This window comes from Lissotriton vulgaris, chromosome 1_1, assembly GCF_964263255.1.
Source record: "Lissotriton vulgaris chromosome 1_1, aLisVul1.2, whole genome shotgun sequence".
In the NCBI taxonomy this organism is placed as follows: domain Eukaryota; kingdom Metazoa; phylum Chordata; class Amphibia; order Caudata; family Salamandridae; genus Lissotriton; species Lissotriton vulgaris.
Window position 1 is genome coordinate 1,433,126,233 of NC_141685.1, and position 21,986 is coordinate 1,433,148,218.

The window sequence follows — 21,986 nt, forward strand, 5'->3', positions numbered from 1 at the left end:
CTACAGTTCTCTTTGCCCAATCAATCTTCGGGTTATGTTCTGTTAACCAAGGCAGGCCCAAAATGAGTTGGAATTGAGGAGCATCAATTAAACTAAATCGGAGGTAACTATAATGTTCTCCAGGCCCAATCACAGAAATGGTCTCCGTGTCAAAGGCTATAGGACCGGAAGATAAAGGAGTTCCATCAACAGCTCGCACCGGCTCAGGTTTATCCTTTCTCACAAAATGTATTCCTAAACGCTTAGCAAACAAAATATCGCAAAAATTTCCAGTAGCTCCAGAATCGATCATAATTGCTACATTTGCACTCTGTTCCTTTCCAAAAAGGATTTGGCAAGAGAGTATGAGATGAGGAGCTGAAAACTGCATGGTGTTTGACAAGGACTGGATTAAGGGAGTTGACTTTGAATCGGCTTCCACCAGAGCAACTCCTTCTACTGGTGGAGCTTGTCTTTTACCCATGACGCCGTCTTCGGTCTCCGTGGACACTCCTTGACAAAATGTCCTGAACCTCCACAGTACATACATAATTTGCCTTGCCTTCTCTTTTCACGCTCCTCCGAGCTAAGAGGTCCTCGAACCGTTCCGATTTGCATAGGTTCTTCTATGGCGGCTTCTTCCTTAGCCTTAACACTCTCAGGACGCATTCGGTCAAATCTTGGAGGAAGGGGTTGAGTTTCTTTTCGCCGCTCCTGACGTCTCTCAGATTGTCTTTGATCAATTTGAAGAACCAGGTCGATGAGTTCTGAAACGTCTGTGGGTCTCTTAGGAATCTGAGAGAGACCGTCCTTCAATTCATCTCGTAGACCTCTGTAAAATATGGCTGCTCTTTTTTCTGCAGGCCAATTAGTTTCAACTATCAGCTTATTGTACTGCGCCAAATACGCCACCAACTCTCTATTTCCTTGTTTTAAGTCAAGAAGCTCATTATCTGTTGTTTGAGAGATTGCTCTCCGATCAAAAATTCGTAAAAATTCTGTCTTAAATTCCCTGAAATTGTACAGCACAGGATCATTAGCAGACACCAAAGGCAACGACCAAGATGCGGCATCTCCACTCAGGTACGACAGCATGAACGCCACCTTGGACTGGTCCTCCTTGAAAATTATAGGTTTGCACAAAAAATGTAACGAACACTGAGTAACAAAAACCTGTGCCTTGTTTGGATCACCCATAAATCTTTCGGGAGGGGCTAGAGGAATAGTGGGAGACATTGCATGCACTACCTGGGTGGAAAACTCACTGGCGGCTGGAGATGGATTAAATATTTGGGACTTCTGACCCCCAAAATCAGGGCTTGGACTAACTGTGAGTTCATTTATTTTCTGACGAAGGAAGTTAGTCTCCTGATTGGATTTTCTAACCTCCTCTCGGGTTTCCACCAATTGCTTTTGCAAATCTTCCAGGATGGATCCCAGGGCCTTCAAATCTAATCCTTCGGCCATGATACTCAAGCGGAGAGCAACAGCTGTCACTTCAATCTGTCAGAAAGTACCTGTAGTTTCTGAGCTCCGCGGGGGTACCACGCCGAAGGTGAAGATAGCTCCCAATTCCCTTTCGCCCCTGAGCCGGATTGCTCTTGCGACAGGGACGTCAGGGAAAGGGGAAGTGGATAAGACAAACAGAGAGACTGCTCACACATTCATCTTCTCCGCTCTAGGATTGGTGAAGATAGTTCTGCAAAACAAAACAACAATTACTAAGTTCTGACCTACAAGGTGCGGATTCCTAAACTACCCTATACCTTATCCTAGTACCTGTTAGTGTGTGAGGCTAAGCTTCTCTCTAGAAGGTCTCAGTAAGGCTGCAGTGGAGATGGTCCATGGAGCTACGCAGTTGTGGCTCAGAGAACGAAGTATAGTTGGTACACAATAATATATATATATATTGTCATCTACTTGTAGACTCTGTGAGGATGAAGAAGTAAACAGCTCCTGCTCCAATTCTCAACCCCAAAGGAAGGCAGCCAAAAGTTCAATTAAAATAACTGTAGAGCGTGAAGTCTAACTGGCATGGACTAGTCTTTACAAAGTGCTTCACCAAGTTTCCACAGCACAAGAAGCGGTGCAATAGAACATTTATTTTCAGTCAAATAACTGGTTCGAGCTCACCATGAAACAGGTACCGCTGCCGCTGAATGACAAGCTGTCACGGAAGAGTTTTCAGAGGAAGTCCAGGAATGCTGCTCTCAACGGAGAGTTACACGAAGCAGGGAAAAATTCTGTGACAGGAGGCAGGGAACTAAGAATGGGACTGAGCCGCTCGGGAACCTCAGAGAGGAAGTCCGTGAGGCAAGCGGGACTTCAAAGGCGACTGACGCGGCAAACAGGAAAGCCGCTGGAGCTTCGGAAATGAGCGAACAATGAAGATTCAGGGGCTAAAATCACTACCCTGACTAAAACTAAACTTTAGAATCTCTAAATAACTAACTATGAAGAGAGCGCGAATGACACCTTCGCCTCTCGGAGGAAATACCGTTGAAGTGCGACGTACATAGAACGCTCGCGCTTCAAGTACACTGAGCCAGCGTTCGTGGGAAACACTAGAACGCTAACAGAGCTGGCGATTTCAGGCAACAGGGAAATGCCTGCTCCGTGCACCGCGGTATCTTGCCACCAGTAATGACCAGCTTGTGTGTGTAGCATAAGGATTGATCCTGAAGGTCGAGTGGGCAATGGAAGACACCTGCACAGGGCGATCTGAACTGGGCTCAAACCTGACAGAGCACAGGTGAGTTATGAGGCGTCCTTCTTGCTTCTCTTTTTTCCCACCTCTCTAGATCCCAAGCTTTCCCATCCTCCCTTGGGGTATGGTGGAACAATGATCTATTCCCCATCACTGCATCCTGTCTTTTCGGATCGGACTCTTTAGGTGCGAGATAGGATCCTCCGTTCTGTTCTAAAGCACTGCAACTCCCTTGCTGTCTGGTGTCGCTCAATAAACGATAAGATCCTTCACGGTCCTCCATGTTCCCGCGATCTCGTCCGTGATCACCGGATGTATGGCGAGACCCTTCGCGACTCCCTATATTCTCGTGACTCCAATGTCGCACATTTTCGCCCGGAGCATGGTGAGTGCACCTGAAACTGTCTCGGTACTCCTGCGTCTTTCGTTCCCCCTCACTAAGGATGAGGCGAGGCACTCCCCCACACCCTGTACTCTTGTCTTCGCACATTTGTCTATTGCCACTGATGGTATGGCAAGTATCTCCTTTGCTTCCTTGACTCCCTCCCTCCCACTCAGGGCTGCTTTCACCAGCTCCGCAGTGAGAGAGGATCCTGTTATCCTGATCTCTCCATCCTGCTTCTGTTTCTAATCTTTTATTTTGAGTCTCTTCGGCAGCATCCCATTCTTTCAAATACTCCCTTAATTCCTTAAAGGATTTCGGTTTCGGTCCCCTCAAATCCATATGTCCTCTCTGACCCCCCTGTTCTATCCAGGGACCCGTTGCTGAATCTAATGGGGTACTCCGACTCTTTGGTCCTAGCAACTGCCTTTGGGAATTGATCGTATTATTCCTACTTTCCATCTCTGCCCTTTCCCTGTCCCATCGTGCCTGTTCCTCCTGCTGGGCTCCCTCTGGGTTGTAGATTGACACTATAGGACCTATGGTAACAGGTACTTGTAGAGCATCCGGCAATTGGTACGACCTTGCATGCTCCGTTTCTGGCACCTTCTGGACCACGAATCTTCCTACTACTCTCTGTACGGGACTAGATTGAGATATTTCCTCACCTTTCTTGGGGTCCCACTCTGATGTGGGGAGCGGTTTATATTCCCCCCACCTAGCTCCGTCCCCTTGCTGTAGTTCGGGACTTTTGGCTTCTCTGTTGTACGGAGGTGGTCTATCTAATAATAGCCTCTCTATCAGATCCTCATCTGGCTCGCTATCCTCATCTTCTTCTAGAGGTTTCTTTTCTCCCGTAGTCTCTAGCATTGTGAACAGTTTGTCTGCTTCTATCTTTTGCACCCTCCACTTTTTAGCTTCGTCATCCCATTTAGCATCCTGCACTGCTTTTACCGATCGTCTCACTCTTTCTTGGCGTCTATTCAAGCTCTTTTCGTGTGCCGCTCTAAACCATGCACTAAGGGCTTCGAACTGTGTTGGCCTCGGTAGAGGTCTTGTTGCGAGCATTACCGCTTTCAGTTGGTTCAATACTTCTACCCTAAACGTCCCGTATCTCGGGAACGTCAGTTCCTCATTTCCTTCTGTTAGCTTACTCCACTCGGAGATCCATAGTATTGAGTGTAAGCCTACATTCACAGCCATATAATAAGCTGGTGTGCCTTCTGGTGGGGCTTCTTCCCCTGCATACAAGTTTCCTCTATCTCTCTTAAAGATCGCCCTTAAACGTTTAAAACACTTCATTTTCAAGAATCTACGATTTTCCTTAATTACTCTTCCTTATTTACTTCCCGATGACAAACCACCAATCCCTGCGCGGCTCTCGCTAACCAGCCTATCCCAGCACGGTTCTACGCTGACCGGCCAATCCCAGCGCGGATCTACGCTGACGTCACTCGTCCCCTCTTCAGCAGTTTCCCTCCTTTCTCAGCTTGCCTCGCGGTCTTGCATACGTCTCATTCATACGCCGAAAAATGACTACTTCCGTCCAAGCGATCACTTTTCTTGACTGTAAGTCCACAGTCTAACTGTAATTGTCACCTCAACTGACGAGACGTCTTCCTCTCACTTCAGACGCTCACCTTAACTGATAGGTTACTTACACACAGTAAACGTACGACCAGCGTCCGTTACTCATACACTCACTCAAACACTCCCCCTATCATCGGTCTGCGGGCGATCAATGGTACCTCATGACCCCCTTTAAATGGTAGACAATTACTCTGGGTGTTCGATACACCCGAACCACTTAAGCCCTTCTCTGGACTTAAGATTTTATCCGGTTGCGCGCGCTCACAACCTTCCCTCAATCACACTACAGGCATTCAACTCCGCTTGACATTACAACACAGGTACAACATAAAACACCGCAATCTGGCAACGCATGACCCTTATACTCACTCTCGACCGACTCTGCTGCTTTTCTCTCGCACCGTCAGCACCTTCTTCGGCAGGGATTCGTCTTCTGGTCGTCGATGACTAGGGACCTTGGGGTAATCTAGACCTGACCTAGGTTGCCTTCCTCAAGAAGAAAACCATCCTCTGCTACCAACTGCGGGGAATGAGATTTTGATACCTTTTCTTATCACCTAGATACCTATCTCATTCTTCCAATTTTGGATCGATTATTATCTGTCATTGAGTAAAAGGCAAACCCACATAGGTTAAATCAACCCCATAGACTGACGCAACTCTGAAGAACCACTTACAACTGATAAAGTTTAAAAGGTTTAATATAAAATCATAGATAATTGCAAATACAATCCTCTCAGGATAAGATTCAACAAGTATACAGGAACTAAAAGGAACATAAATTCCCTAAAGAACCTAAGTCTACAAAAGAAAACGATCAATATCAATTCCAGAATCAACAGATTAAAAAGCATAAACACAAAGTGGTTCCGTTGCGTCATCTATAAAAAAAGAATAAACACGTTAAATCTGTCCCTACTCTATGCTAGGTGACATCCCTACTTCGCAAGTTTCTTACCTAAAAAGGTGTCAGCAGTTTGACTTCCAAAGAAGTTCAAACTCTCTTAGCCTCTAATGGTAACTTATGTCGAGAAGCAGTACCCTCTCTGCCTACCCATCCGCTCTCTAAGGGTCCTCGGCCTACTGCTCTCTTGCGCTCTGCTCTTTCTGCGCTCTGAGCTCTTCGCTGCTCTTCTCCCCTGGGTGCTGTCCCTAAATACACAATCACAGTATAGGTGGAACGCCCCTTTGACGCCCCCCACATACACATTCACATGATCTCATTCTAGTTCTTTCCATTGCTTCGTCTCTTCGCGTCGTCCGTTAAGTTGACCTTGCTTCTTAGGCGCCATCTTCATCTTCGTGCTGGTGACTTCATTGACATTCCAGTTGACACTTTCAGAGCAAAGTCTATCACCTCATCAGAGTTCTATTCATTACATTTGTGATCATAACCTCGTTTGGTCCTGTGAACGGTCACTTAAAACAAGACTCCAAATTCCAAGCGTCTCTTATCTCACTTAGGCCATAAACTTCGTCCAGCATTGTCACTTGAAATTTAACAAGACCTTTGACTTTTGGCTCGCACGTTTAGATCAAAGCTATTCCCTATTCCTGTGAGCCCACTAAATTACATGCAGTGTACTACACTCTTGCGAACCCTTGGTCAGCTTAGGTTAAAATCACACATGACCACACTATGCTAACATTCCTACAAACTCTTCTACACAGTATGACTTTTAACACACATATATATATATTTGAATTAGCAAATCATTTGATTATACTTGAATCCATGTTACATAAAATACAACGTTATACTCTCGTTTCTTATACAGTGCTATATAGTCTGCACATTTCTTTACTTTACATTTCGTCTTTTCTCCGCTTTATTATTACATACGTATATTCTATTCAGATTTGCACGTTCTGCTGTTCGTAAGCATTTCTATACATTTCTATATTAGCCCACTACGTATACGGGCCTTTCTTAATTCTAAAGCACATTCTAAAGTGAATACAAGTACATTTCCTATTACATTGGTTACATCGGCTAACTTTACGCTACAAGTGCTACTTCACGTTAAAACTTCTACGTTTATGCGATATGCTTATGAATATGGTACAGATATACTTTTTATTCAAATTGCGCTCTCTCAGACTTAAGGGCCTAAGATGTTAATAAAGAACTTACCTGGGACCATAGTGGCTCCAGAGTGTTGTATGAAAACCCTGCTCTCAAACTGCAACAATTGTGCATTTTAGAAAGATTTTAAAAGGTACTCTTTTTGTAACTGGCAGCCAGTGCAATTTTTTGCTTGCTTCGGTGACGTGGTCAAACTTCCACAGTTCAAAGGCAACTTCAGTGGCCAAGCTCTGAATGTGTTGGACTGTTTTTTAGCACACTTTTTGGAAGATCTATGTAGAGGCCGTTGCAGGAGGCCAGCAGATACAGAACACAGGGTGAGACGACTTTAACATGTAGGGGTTTCGGTAGGAATGGCAGTACAATCTATCGGGTGCGGGGAGTTTGAAAGCATGCAGAAGAGATCACATGTGATCCGTGAGTATAAATTTGACATTTATGGTATTCTATGGTTGGGTCATTTAGGACCTATGAGGTCACTGTAGTATGTCAGTAGAATGTGGGGGCAGAGGAAGGCTGGCTACTGTCGGAAGAGGATCATTATTGCTGTTCCCTGCTGTGGATGTTAAGTGGTATGTAACTGTTACCACGGATTTTTTACAACGGATTCCATTACCAGGGATTTTTTACAACGCTGGTCATTTTACAACGGATACCTTTACAACGCAGTACACTACAACGCAGATACTATTACAACGCTTACCATTACATCGTAAGTATAATTATAGGTAAGTTTATCTTTTTTTAAAAACATTTATTAGTGGTATTTTGTTATGGGGTACAGGGGTATTTTTAGGCTTTAGGGCTGGGTTTGGGTTTTGGGGTACAGGGGTATTTTTAGGTTTTAGGGCTGGGTTTGGGTTTTGGGGTACAGGGGCATTTTTAGGTTTTAGGGCTGGGTTTGGGTTTTGAGGTACAGGGGTATTAGGTTTTAGGGCTGGGTTTGGGTTTTGGGGTACAGGGGTATTTTTAGGTTTTAGGGCTGGGTTTGGGTTTTGGTGTACAGGGGTATTAGGTTTTAGGGCTGGGTTTGGGTTTTGGGGTACAGGGGTATTTTTAGGTTTTAGGGCTGGGTTTGGGTTTTGGGGTACAGGGGTATTTTTAGGTTTTAGGGCTGGGTTTGGGTTTTGGGGTACAGGGGTATTTTTAGGTTTTAGGGCTGGGTTTGGGTTTTGGGGTACAGGGGTATTTTTAGGTTTTAGGGCTGGGTTTGGGTTTTGGGGTACAGGGGTATTTTTAGGTTTTAGGGCTGGGTTTGGGTTTTGGGGTACAGGGGTATTTTTAGGTTTTAGGGCTGGGTTTGGGTTTTGGGGTACAGGGGTATTTTTAGGTTTTAGGGCTGGGTTTGGGTTTTGGGTACAAGGGTATTTTTAGGTTTTAGGGCTGGATTTGGGTTTTGGGGTACAGGGGTATTTTTAGGTTTTAGGGCTGGGTTTGGGTTTTGGGGTACAGGGGTATTTTTAGGTTTTATGGCTGGGGTTTTGGGGTACAGGGGTATTTTTAGGTTTTAGGGCTGGGTTTGGGTTTTGGGGTACAGGGGTATTTTTAGGTTTTAGGGCTGGTTTTGAGGTACAGGGGTATTTTTAGGTTTTAGGGCTGGGTTTGGGTTTTGGGGTATAGGGGTATTTTTAGGTTTTAGGGCTGGGTTTGGGTTTTGAGGTACAGGGGTATTTTTAGGTTTTAGGGCTGGGTTTGGGTTTTGAGGTACAGGGGTATTTTTAGGTTTTAGGGCTGGGTTTGGGGTACAGGGGTATTTTTATGTTTTAGGGCTGTTTTGGGGTACAGGGGTATTTTTAGGTTTTAGGGCTGGGTTTGGGTTTTGGGGTACAGGGGTATTTTTAATATTTACAAATTTAAAAATTACAATTATTTATTTTAATTTTTTTATTAATTAAATAATAAATAATTAAATAAAAAATGGTTATTTACATTATATATTAATATTATATACTTATCTATAATTATACTTACGTTGTAATGGTCTGCGTTGTAATAGTATCTGCGTTGTAGTGTATTGCGTTGTAAAGGTATCCGTTGTAAAATGACCTGCGTTGTAAAAAATCCGTGGTAATGGTATGCGTGCTAAAAGTACGCGTTGTAACATCATACATCCATGTTAAGTTGTTCTTTCCTGTGAATAAATACTTCTTGGAATCTACTTCATTCGTGGACCTATTTACTACAACATTCATCCATACTCCAAGTCATTTAAACTTTTAAGGAGTGAGAGGGCGGTCCTAGTTGAAGCCAGAAGACTTTGTGTTTTATTTTTGATTCTCGACTTACCATAGAAAGATCCTGTACAAAGACATGATTTACTAGTCCTAACAGCTCCTTCTAGCTTGGTGTGTGCTAAATAAAACTACAAAAATAGAAATCTGTAGCGGATCAGTGAAAAATGGTTGTTGGCTTTCTAAGGAAATAGCTATGTGAAGGTGCAGGACAAATTCAGTGTGGGAACATTGGTGCTGCTGTCTGGCGAAGGAGCAGTTCAATGCTGTTATAACGTCAAGAGAAAAGTAAATGCCTTTCCTACTGCTAACTCTTGAACCAGGTCTACGAGTCTCCCAACTAAGTGAATGATGGTGTATATGCACAAATCTGGATCTGTTGTGTGTTCCCACCATGATGAAAGGAGTCATACAGGAAAATAATGCCCCTCCGTTCTAAAATTGTGAATTAATTCAGTTATTACGACTATATCCACTCTTCAGGAGGAATCTTCATAAAGGATATGTAGCTGAGTGGATTAGCCCCATGCTGTGTTCATTGTGATAGCACCAGCACATTCCTTTTGATTTCGAGTGATAAAATGTGGTGTTCATCAGAAAAAAATCTTGTAAAAAACAATGGAGAACGGATTATTCTTCAATTTTTAGGTCTGGTCTACAGACTGCTTTAGCTTCCTGGAGAGACATGCCCCCTCATAGAACACACACACACGCATACCATACAAAGGGGCTTTTGAACAGCCTCCTTCAGCCATTGGCTACTGTGGTTCAGCCGGCATTGACCGTTGACTTAGTGTTGTTCTTTACTTAAAAAAGTAGTTTACATCTGCGATATGCTGTGTTCATACATACAATAGGGCCTCTGCCCCATACCCACCCCACTCCCAACATGCTCTGGTGCTCCCTGCCCAGCTTCTTCTTTACTTTTATTAATTATTATTATTATTATTATTATTATTATTATTATTATTATTATTATTATTCAGTGGCAGCTGTCACCGATCGGGGTTGGAGGTGAGGGGGATGGGGTGAGAGACAGGCAGTGGGAGCCTGGGCATGTTCTCCACCCAGGCTGTAAGGCAGCCTGGATGGAGAACATGCAAAGTGCCCATGAATGTTTGGCTGTCCCTAGACGGCCGGCCAAAGATTCATGCGCACTTAAAGTGGGCAACCACTCCTCCCCCTGCTCCTGTATGAGCAGCCCAGCCACTGTTATTATTATTATTCCTCTCTCGCTAGCTATAAAATGCCACTGGGCTGCACTCTTTATATTTATGCACTCCCAGAGGTGTTATTTTAGTTCTTCAGCATTTTGATATGTTCATTAACTATGTTGGACCGTCAAAATAAAATGGCAGCGCATGCATCATAATGCATGCGTCGTGACACATTCATCCCAATGCGTACACATGGTTACTATTTTGAAATGGTCGACAAGCTAGTTTCCGAAAGCATACATGGGTGTAAAAGCATTGCAATTACACAAAGGCGTGCTATCACACGTCATTGCCAAAGCCAATACGTTTGCACTTGCCTTTAAAGGTGTAGCTTTTTTGACTTTGTCAATGATTGTTATTAACTGTGAAATAAGATTCCTTATCCAAAGAATATACAGTGTGATGTCTGAGGATTTGCTCAGCAAAGTTGCCAGCAATAACGTCTTCACATTAAATATGTTTCTAGAATGCTAACTGTTTATCGTTTCAATGTTCGAGCATATATGAAAAGGCAAACTAAAATATTTGCTTGGTCAACAGAAGAGGAACTCAGAAAGCTGAGAGAAGAGACAAACGCGGAGGCGCTGAAGCAAGAACTGGAAAAAGAACGACAGCGGAGAGTAGAGCTTGAACAAAAATTCAATGAAGTACTTAAAACAAGGTAATAGAATTACTTTGATCGCAAATGTAGTTATGTTTTATGAAGAGGAATAACTCAATGCCTTGAGTATTTTGTACATTCTTTATAATCCGTTTTGCTGTTTCCCTTGAAAGCTTGTTCTGAATACTAATTCACCAGTCCCCACAATATTTAGAACCCTTAATGATAGACACTAAAAAGGCACATAATGTGATTGGGCACATTTTACTTCATAGCATTTTGAATTGTGGCACATTGAGTCTGCGGCATTCTACATCTTGGTACCAGCTTTCCTAATCATTTGTGCTGATTAAATGGCCATTACACAAAGTGGACAGGCAGCCAAAGTTTTCAACTGTAGCACCAGGACGCATGACTTCTAATCTAACTTTAACAGTCGACCAAAGACACTGAATCTGATCAGATTGCTTCATCTCCTGTTGCCTAAATTTCCCTTTAAATTTGAGATGGGTGAAACCGCAGAATTAAGCCCTTTATATGGCATGACATTGTTAAAGGTAGGGTGCTGCTGCTCCTCTTTGTTTGTTTTTGCTACCTTGGTTTTCTTTCCTGCTGCTTAAACCTATGCCTTTGAGCAGCTTGGTGGAGTTTGATGGTAACTTTGTATTAGGCTGAGGCCAGAAATGTAATGTAAAAAAAGCTTTTCTTCTCTGTATAGACAGATTAAAAGAAAAGCAGATGGACCATTGTATTGACTGTTTTAGTTTAAAAGAAAAGAAAAATAGGCACCCAGGCGGGCACGTCACTCATATGCCTTTTCTCATTTCAGGTACCCTGGCTTCAATCACCTTAGGTTGTCCTTTAATGCTGATCATTGATATCTAGTTAAAGAGGCAGATGATATAGCTCTGTGGTCAATTTATCTTCAGTTTTTATTTTTTGGTGTACAGGTATTTTTCTTTGGGGTTACTTTTTTCTGTTCAGTTTCATTCATGGGACATAATGTGACAAAAAAGTTAGCAATATCTTTGCAGAGGTAGATCTCCATGGGTAGGACTCTCGAGACCTGCATCTTAGTCTTGTAAAAAGAAATCCCTTCAAAACTCAACTGGAAAAATTCTACAATACCAAGACTCCTTTTTATGGAGGCAGAAATGTGTATATTTACTTTACTCCTGTAAACGAGCTGAACATATTTTTACACTGAAACTTAAAATGCCAGAAAAGGCATACAAGTAATGAAATGCATCAAAATAAAAAAAAGCAAACCCCAGCATGACCATTTAGGGCATACAGAAGACTTTGCCAATAAAAGAAAAATCTGGCAGTGAGGAAAAAATCAACTACTGTCCACCCATACAAATAAGTATTTGAAATGTTCATCATTAATATGTTATGTATTTACTTGAGCCCATAAAGGCTCGAGCTGCAACTCCTCTATAAGCTCATATTAATTACCCATGGTTGAGATGAATTTAGGTGTTTCTATACATCACTTTTCTCCTCTATGTGAGTCCCCCTAAGTGGGGTGAATATGGCTAAAAGTGGGTTCTTGGCTCGTTGTGCCTTAAGGGCTCAAGCTTCATCTTGTTAAGAAATTCCCCGTTTTTCGGTTCAGAGCGAACATGACCCAATGGTTTAAGAGTAAGGTCAATGCTAATTGGCATATGGTTGGTCTTGATCTGTTCTTTGTACTGGCAGACAGACTAAAACAAAGGTTATAGATCAAGGTTAATTTATAATGGGTTAGATTAATTCTAGCATCTCCACCCTTCACTGGTTTGATATGAAAATAGGTCACTGTAGGGGTGTGTATATGCCCAGAATAGGGTCTCTCACTTCCTGCGCGGTACGAGCACTAGCTATACCTAAAGATTGCCAAAAGAAGGCTGCTGCTGCTTTTGATCCTATTGAGAGACCCCTACTAGTGAAGGCTGATCTTTTCAAACTGGAGAAGCCTATTGATCTTCATCTGCTGGTTGGTGCTATCCTGTGTTGGTAAAGACAAGTGAAAACTGGGACAAGCAAACTCTCTACAAGATAATTAAACAATAAAGAGTAATGGAATGGATTGCTCCCGGAGTAATTGCCAGGGGTTCAGACAGATTGAGGCAGTTCCTTTCGTAACATTTATCATTTTATAGTTGAAGGTAATGGGTAGAGGCATAGGCGAAGTGGGATTGGTGGAATGTGGCAGTATGTTAGGGCATCATCACTGCTTAATTAATTGAACGAATAAGTGCCCGGGCTTAAATTTTTTCAGAAGCCCTCAATTGGCTAATGGGGTTGCTAAATTCCACGGCTGTGTAGTCTTGATTTCACTGCATGTTTTTCTTCCACCAACACACTATCCCTGCCCCTTAATCTGCTTCTTGCAGGTTTTTCAATCCTGCTTTCTCCATTTGCCACTATTTTTCCTGACTTTTTCTTACTCCTCCTTTTTCTCTTTTTTGCCTTTCTTTCTCTCTATTGTCCTGGGCCAAATTCTGATGGGTAAAAACAAGTGCCCCACCCCCCGCCTAAAACAAAGTGCTGTTGGGCACCACCTGCACCCCCTGGCTCAAACTAGGTGCTGCTTACATTTGCATTGGTGGATCTTCGTGTTCATTTACTGAATGAAAAGTGTGATGCAGAGTTGTGAACAAGGGGTGGTTGTGTGAAGAGGGGCCAATGCATATATCATAACTCCATGGCTCTTCTTAACCCTTCAGGAATGAAACCATTGGGATGCATGACATACTTTCTGGTTATGAGGAACATTTATCTTGTTACATAGGGTCACTGCAAGTGTATTCTAGTGAGTGCAGAGATCAAAGCCTAAGAAGGTTAAGTTGCTGGATTGTTCCTTCTAAAGAACTGTTGATTTGGGGCAGGCCTTGGCAAGATGGTCAATGTGACACTATAACATGGAGCTTCCTGACTCCTTCGTTTTTCCTGTGCTGTTCTTTCATGATGCAGTAGCATGAATGCTTTAGAAAAGTACCATGGCCTAAGAATGACACAGAAAGACAAGGTGGCTTGAGGGATCACTTATTGTATCATATAAATCTGGCCTTCGCATTGGGAGATACTCTTTGGGGCCTGTAGTGGAGTCAGGCATTGAAACCAGCAATCTGCTGAAGAGGCACCGGAGTGGGAAACGGGCAATGCATCTGAATCCTTGCATGATGCGGAAGTGAGCCCGAAAGGATTGAGGGTTATGTCCCAACATAAGGCGAGGCTTGATGGGGTGGCACCAAAAGCAGGAGGCACAACTGTAGCAGATTCGAAGCCTGGGTTGGAACCCAAGATGTTGGAGCAGATTCATAAAAAAAAAAAACATTTTTATTGGCATATGCGAAAAATACATACATGTGTATAGGAGCAGTCTTCTACATTAAATAGTAAGGTGCACAATTTCACCATTCCATAAACGGCCATGTTAATACAACAAAAATAATATATTAAGTACAGTCTTAAAACAACACATCCGGTAACAAGAATCATAACCTAGAATCAACATGTGGTAAGTAGTACAGTGCTGCTATCTAGTCTCAAGTAGCTCATCCTTAACCTATGAACATTGTCATCCACTTGATCAATTATTGTGCTTGTTCGCTGTCCTGTCCACTATCACGTACTGCTCTTTGTATGGGAGTTGTAGAACCTACCACAGTAATGCCATAGTACAAAAAAGATAATCTAGTCTAAGCTAAAACAACACAAAATAAAAAAGCCTGAGAGCCCGAACTTTAGGTGTGTAATACCCCACCGAGGGCTCCCATCCTTGTGGGACCTTGGTCCTTTGATCTGGCATACTGAGGATGGGAGGTATGGGGCCACAGGTCAGCTCATCCATCAGTATGTTCACTCTCATCTTGGAATTAGGCTTTAGGGTGGGGTCTACCACTTAGGGGCATAATCAGCACTTTACACACTGGGACTATGCGGCCTAATCGGAGGGGGATTCATTGAGTGACACCTAAGCTACTCCCTCCAATCAAGAGTTCCTACTATTTCCAACCCCCCTCCAGCCCCTCCCCTTCCCCCCCCCCCCTCCCATGACCCTGAGGGCAGCCCTTGGCTCCAACACACTGTGCGGCCTGGCTACCATCTGAAATGCAACAGTGGGAAAACAGAAATCATACCATTAGGTAAAGATCTGCCCTTTCGTCCCAAGGATTGGTGGCCCAAAGATTCAGAGGCCCCGCCTAGTGCAGTGACCTCAGCTCGTAACCTAGGCGTGCAATTTGATGCAGCCTTCGACGATCACGTCAGGATCACGGCAGGTTGCTGTTTCGGACTTATCAAATCTTTAAAAAAATTCTTTGACTTCCTCCCCATTGCGTCCAGGAAATCAGTTGTGGTCGCATTAATACTCTCCCGACTCGACTACTGCAATGGGTTGATGGCTGGAGTGAAAAAATCAATGCTGAAGAAGTTGCAAAGTGTGCAACACGCGGCTGCAAGATTAGTGTTAAAACTCCCCAGGAAATCCTCAGCCTCAGCAGCACTAAATCGTCTTCATTGGTTGCCCTTGCACAAGAGGATCCTTTTCAAACTTCTACTTATAGTCTTTAAAGCACTGAAAAACATTGGTCCTAAATACCTTGTCAACCGTTTCGTTCACTATGACCCCGTACGAAGCTTGAGATCCTCCGGTGGTAACTTTACCAAGATCCCGAGGTATAAATACAAAACCAAGGGCGGAAAAATTTTCACAGTCCTAGCAGCAAGGGCCTGGAACAACTTGCCCTTAAACTGGTTGAGACTGAGAGCCTTTTCAGGAAACAACTGAAGACCTGGGACTATCAGCAATCTGATGCCTATGTGATGGCCGCTATCTAGAAGCTCCATCATCTTAACTTTCATCTCCACACAATTTCTCAGCGCCAAGATGCTCCCTTCGGAGCTTTAGGTTGCGCTTAACAAATATTCACAAATACAAATACAAATACAAATACCATCGCTTTCCCCAGGGCCAACTCTCCGGTTTTTCCTGGCCTTCATAATTTCCATCCAAAGAACTGCCAGTGGGCGTCATCTGATCCCACATGTATCATCTCGGATCAGAGCCCTTTCCTCCCCTCTGGCCCACACTGTGATATCCTTCTCCCACACTGCAACAGGCCCTCCATTGAAATCGATCGCATTGCTACCAGTCTCCCGGCCAACCCCAAAGCCATGTCTACAAACCTGGTGCTGACTCTAAGTGCTTTTGGTCTGGGGAACAACCTTAGGAGGCACACCTCTGCTCTGCACACAATTGTATGACCTAATGCCTTGTTGAGTGTATAGAGTACAGCCACCCAGAATGAGTGTAAACCTGGGCAACTTCACGTCATATGTCCAAAATCCACCCTTAGTGTCTTACACATGGAGCAGGCCTTTGTCTCTCCCCAATACATGGCGCAGGCCTTTGTCTCTCCCCAATACATGGCCTGCAATCTGAGGGGTTAGTTATGTTGTGTATATAATTAAACTGGATGTATTATATGCTTGGGAGATGCCAATACTGCACTTCACTCAGAGTCCCGGAGGCCTCTTCCCATCAGTGTCTCCCGTCTCTCCCTTTTCCTTGTCAAGGGTGCCATGGCCATGTCCAACCAAGCCTGGTAGAACCATTTCAACAAGGCCTGAAGAACAGCATAGGTCTCTGGCCTCTGTCAGCTATTAGACCACAGGTCCCTGAATGTCAGCACTAAAGCATGATATGTCAGGACTTGGCCAGGAAGTAGTGCACATTATGTCATCAAGTCCTCAAATGGCATCAGTGCTCCCACTTGGTAGCAGTCACTCACTGTGATGTGGCCATTCAGACAGATAGCTGGTGTCTTGTAAAGCAAAAAGGAGAGTTTTCTCGTGGCAGGCCCACAAACTGTACGGCTGGGGCGTATAAAGGAGACCCAGCTGTTCTCCGCAGACCTCTCCACCAGCAATAGAGTGCAACTTGTAATAACACTCCAGGTCGTGGAATCCTTACTTTCCAGTAAAGGAGTTTTGCTAATCGAGTCCCCTGGTTCCCAGCCAACCATATGGGTCCCAGTTCTTTGCGATGTTTTCCATCTAACCATTGGGTTATCCACTGAAGCTGGGTGGCCAAGTAGTATAATTCAAAGTCAGAGGTACCAAGGTCTCTTGTGGTGGGGGGTCGCCAGAGCACCACCTAGGAACCCATATTGCACCCACTCTCTCCGATCAGTTATTGAAGTAAGGTATCCAAACAATGAAACCAGGAACGCGTTATCTTGCAAGGGTGATTTCCAAAGAAATGCAGCAACCTGAGTAACACAATCATCTTAGATAAAGAGACCTTAGTCATAACTGGTAATTCCAAGAAATGCCAAAACTAAACCTGGACTTGAGGCCCCCAGATTGCCATCCTTGAGATAGTCTAAAGCTTGAAACACCTGGATACCCATGTAGCTGAATCACACTGGTGACCAAGTCAACCCCAAGGGTAGATTAGATTTGGTCCTGTTAACCCGGAGTCCAGCAAGGGCAGAAACTTCTTGCAACGCATTCCCAACACCCCTTGGGCCTTCCCTGAGATACAATAACAACTTGTTGGCGTATAAAGATATAATGTGCTCTCTGCCTCCTATCACTACTCCATAGCCTATTCCCTTCTCATGAAAAAGTTCCACCAATGGCTCAATAGCCATGGAAACAGGAGGGGAGAAAGAGGACATCTCTGCCTAGTACCCCGATAGGCCCTGTATTGGGAAGAGCTGGTATTCCCTGTCCTGACTGTCGCTGTGGGGTTGGTGTATAGTAGATGGACCACTTTATCCAGCCTTCACTCAATCCCATCTTAATCATAACTGTGTGGAGAAAGTCACACCTCACCAAATCAAAAGCTTTTTCTAGGTCCACTGACACGAGGACATTTGGGTGCAAACGAATATCCTGATAGTAAAGGATATGATCTGGCGGACGAAGATTCTGAGAGGTGGACCTGTGTTTTATAAACCCATTCTGGTCACTATGGATGAGGATTGGCATATGAGGTAGCAACCGCAGGGACAGCACTTTGCTAAGTATCTTGATATCAATGTTCAACATGGAGCAAAGGGGCAAACTCATATGTGCCCGCACCCACAGTCTTTGACTTAGGCCAGTCATCTCTCACAATCCCTTGTCCAGGACCCAGCCCAGGCCACCTCCTGCATCTGACACACCAGACCTGACGTAGGCCCTAAGCTCCCACGCTGTGCCAATCCCACCTCTGGGCAGCCCAGGTCTATCACGGCCCTCCGCTCTTCTGTCGTAGTGGCCCTCGGCAGTCAAAGGTGCCACTAGTAGTGCCAGAGGAGCCTCCTGCTGCAACCACCCACAAGAGGGTCCAACTCCCTCAGGGAGCGAGAGAGAAGGGGTGAATAGAGGCAATTTATTAACTGTTGATCGCTTACTCCCGCCCCCAATCTAGGCCTCTATTAGTGTCCCAGCCCTTGTCTCTGTACACTCCCAACTTGTCCTCCAGCAGGAGGTGGGCCCCTGATGCACTGGGCCCCTCATTAAAGTGGGGGTTCCACTACTGCCCGCAGCTTAAAGCCTCAATCACAGGGCCTAGCAGTACGTCTGGTGCCCCTGCTTATGGCTGCCATCATGTGGCCTGCCAGCAGTAAAAACAGGCTCCCCGGTCATGGGACACTGCTCTGGTGGCGTCGGCCCCTGCATGTCCCCACAAGGATCCAGCCAGCTCACTGCCCGAGGGGCCAGGGGGGCATATCATGCAAGAGCTGCCCTTGCTCCCTCAACTTAAGCCACAGCAATGAGTCCTGACCGGGGATCCGAGAACCTCCTCAGCTGGTCCCCACAACAGGGAGATGGAGGCCCGCAGCCACGGTAGCCCAGGCGGATTTCTCCCCTGCAAGTTCCCCTGCTGGGGCAAAGGATGGTTGCAGTGCGGCCTCGCATCACTGGCACTTTGTCTCCCCACCCAAGCAGGGTGTAGAATGCCAGAGCTGCTTTAGTTTTCAACAAATAGGGTGAGGCAAAAAATGCTAGTGCAGTCGAGCAGGAGCTATGAGCCCACTTTGTAGCCAATAACGTGGAGTGAGGAGGGGCCCAGAACAAACTATATTGGAGAACCGACTAAGCAAAGCAGTGGAAGTGGTGAAACCTTTTTTGAATATCTACGAACTCTGCATCGGGAGAGCAGAGGCACTGTGGTGTAATCAGTGTAGCCTGACAGTATTTGTTTTCCTTAAATCTGGCACAATTGGAAGGACAGAACCCCTAAAGTGATGCAAAATATTAAGATGGACCAGTGCATAGCAATAATGGCTACTGCATGTAGTTTCAGTGCAAGTGGACATGCGGATGCAGGACAGATTTTGCACAGATTGTTTCAGTTAATAAAAATTACAGGTTGACATTGCAGAATAAAATTGATACCTTTTCAGTGGAAGTGAATTTTTTCAGGATGGATGTGTGCCAGATGAATGACTGAACCATGGAGATGAAGAAATCCATGGATCAACAATATGAAAATTGGAAGTCCGAGAACAATGATTAAGTCCCTATTGAAGTTCACCCAGATTTTGGAGCATAGATTGAAAGACATGGAGGGAAGATTCTGAAGGAATTACATTAGGTTTGTGGGATTTCCAGACACTGCAGAGAACTCATCTGCATAACTGTTGGTTATAAATTGTGTTTCAAAGATCTTACAACAGAACAGGCTGTTTAGCTATTTTATTTCGAAAAGGGTCACTGGGCCTTGCTCTGCCTTTGGGGACACCACCTAGGGCCATAATTGCAAGAATGCTCAATTATTCAATCATGACTTTTTCTGCATGTCGGGTAATAAGGGGACCCAAGATGTGAGGGATATGCTCTGTGTGTTTCCTGAACACTTTTGAATAGAGCAGCAGCTGACAACCTTTGAACCAGTGAAACCCAAACCAAGAGCTATGAATTTAACCCCTCACATGCTCGTGACGGAACCGTTCCGTCACGAGCCTCGGGTGGGCTGTGCTGGTGACGGAACGGTTCTGTCATGGCCCGCTCGCCGTGCCTGCGCGGCGCGAATACCGTGCCTGCGCTGACGTTCTGAAGAGCGGGCGGGCCGTGACGGAACCGTTCCGTCACAAGCACAGCTCACCCGCGGGCCATGACGGAGCGGTTCCGTCACGAGCACAGGACCGCCGCGCGTCCCCGCCTCCCCCTTAGCGCTGCGGCAAAATAGCCACGGCAGCGAAGGGTTTAAACTAGATGCTGATGTTCCCAGCAATGTGTTGTTGTTCAAAATGGTAATTGGCATTTTTTGCTGCTCCAAAAGAGGTATGGGAATGGTTTTAATTGGACAACATAAAGAACAGGGTCCCAACATCCCCCACGGATGGGGAGGGACCTGGAGGTTGCAGAGAGGATATTCTTTGGGTTCTGAAATCCAACTAGTGCGTCCGAGGATGGTGGCAACAAATCCAACAAATCCACAATGGGTAATGGTAAGATAGAATGGAGTCGTTGTGGGCAGAAGAAGAAGAAGCGAATGCACCAGAAGAAATAGCAACAACTATGAAGCCATACCAGAATTGGTCTGGGGTGTAATTACTGATGCCCCAGAGACCAAACTTAAGTAAACTTGTAGATACTATGTCTAACAGGGTTTTAAGTAATTAAAAGTTAGTAATTGGCAAATATAGATATGAAGTACTACTCCAAGTGGATGATCAAGCTGGGTGTGGTCCAATGTCTAAAAATGCCATGCATGAAGTAGGCTTACTGGCTACCTGGAGAGCACTGAAACCTGGGGGCACAGAGTATCTCTGATATTCTGCATCCCATGACGTGTATCGTTTTTTGGTAATAAAGGAAGATCAACGTAACTGTAGAGAATGTTCCTTACCTAGGCAGGTCACTCCCAGTTATGAATGACATGGGAGGAGTGGTATGACAGGGCCAAAATTCTGACCTGGAGACTGAGGGTGGAAGCTCTATAGGACAGTGCAATTGCAAGCAAGTTGAACGGCACTGTTGTTCATTACTTAGGATAACTAGGGAAATGTTAGTAGCCATATGGCATAATGGGAAGCCACGAAAGTGGTTAAACGAAGTATGTATATAGCGTTTATATATGTCATTCACTTCTAGTTACTGCCAGATCTGTCCACAAAAGTTATGCCCTTCACATTTAGAGGTGGAGGTGCCATGACACTTGGCGTTGAGGGGAGGTGTGTTACTAGGGGTTTGCAGAGCATTTGGAGACTCATGGTATTACTTGGGTAGGTTCACTAATACCAGACCTCATGCTGGCAAAACCTGTATATGAAACGGTAGACTGTTGGCATGGCTGCATGACAGATTTGGAAAATTGCATGGTGGTCAGTCAGGCATCAGTGCTGCCTCCCAATATCACTTGATGCAAGGATGTAGGCAAGATCCACAGGGGTACTGTTGTGCGATTGCTGCCTTTTTTGACCTACTGGAGCTGCCAAAGGTAACAGACAGGCAGACTCCTGTCCTACAAGTCACCTTTTCCTATGAAGGGATGATGTCCACTATTGCTGAACTGCAGGGTGGCAAAGCATCTGAAAGCAATCGGCTCTCAGCAGATTTATACCGTAGTTTTCCAGGCATACTGTCGGAGAAGCTTCTGAAAGTACTACTGGAAGCATTTGAGGCTAGGGTGTTATCTGATACTGCAAGGGAAGTCCTAATGACATTAATTCCTAAGCCAGTTATGGAACTGGTTTAATGTGTGTTGTACTGACCACAATCATTGGTAAATAGTGATGATAATAACATTCTGATGGATACTTCTATCTGCATATTCTTCACCTTTTGAATGTCGGACTGAATCTGGAAACTTATCAATGACTCTCCTGATGGTAGGGGGCTCTGACTTTGGTGCCTGAAACAATAACACCCTGACATCACTGGAGCCATAAAGCACCTTGTAGTCAGTTGCCTTTTTTGTGCACCATTGACATGAATCCGGAGCTTCTCTGTTGTCAGTGAATCACCACAGTGACGCTTTAGTCTTTTGTGAATTTCTAGGGGCAGTACAGGGATTTCACCTCCCAAACATTCACGCTTCAATCCCTGCAGGCACTGTGGTGAACAAATGTCCATCACGTACCATCATGACATCTGCCTCTATTGTACCATGAAGTGAAGTCCTCTGAATTCGCAGGAGCACGCGCCCTAAGACCATAAATGAATGGGTAGGTAAACTATGGCTTGGGCTCAAGAGGACTGTCGAGC

The 21,986-nt window shown here is 44.7% G+C and overlaps 1 protein-coding gene across 4 annotated transcripts in view; it reads left to right on the forward strand.

The window, feature by feature from the left end:
• GRAMD4 (GRAM domain containing 4) overlaps positions 1-21,986 on the forward strand; it is a 535,734-nt gene that overhangs the window by 383,584 nt on the left and 130,164 nt on the right. For all 4 annotated transcript variants that reach the window (XM_086967284.1, XM_086967277.1, XM_086967288.1 and 1 more), the window contains one exon: positions 10,733-10,853. In XM_086967284.1, the coding sequence (XP_086823410.1) occupies positions 10,733-10,853 (121 nt within the window). The remainder of the gene's footprint in view (positions 1-10,732; positions 10,854-21,986) is intronic.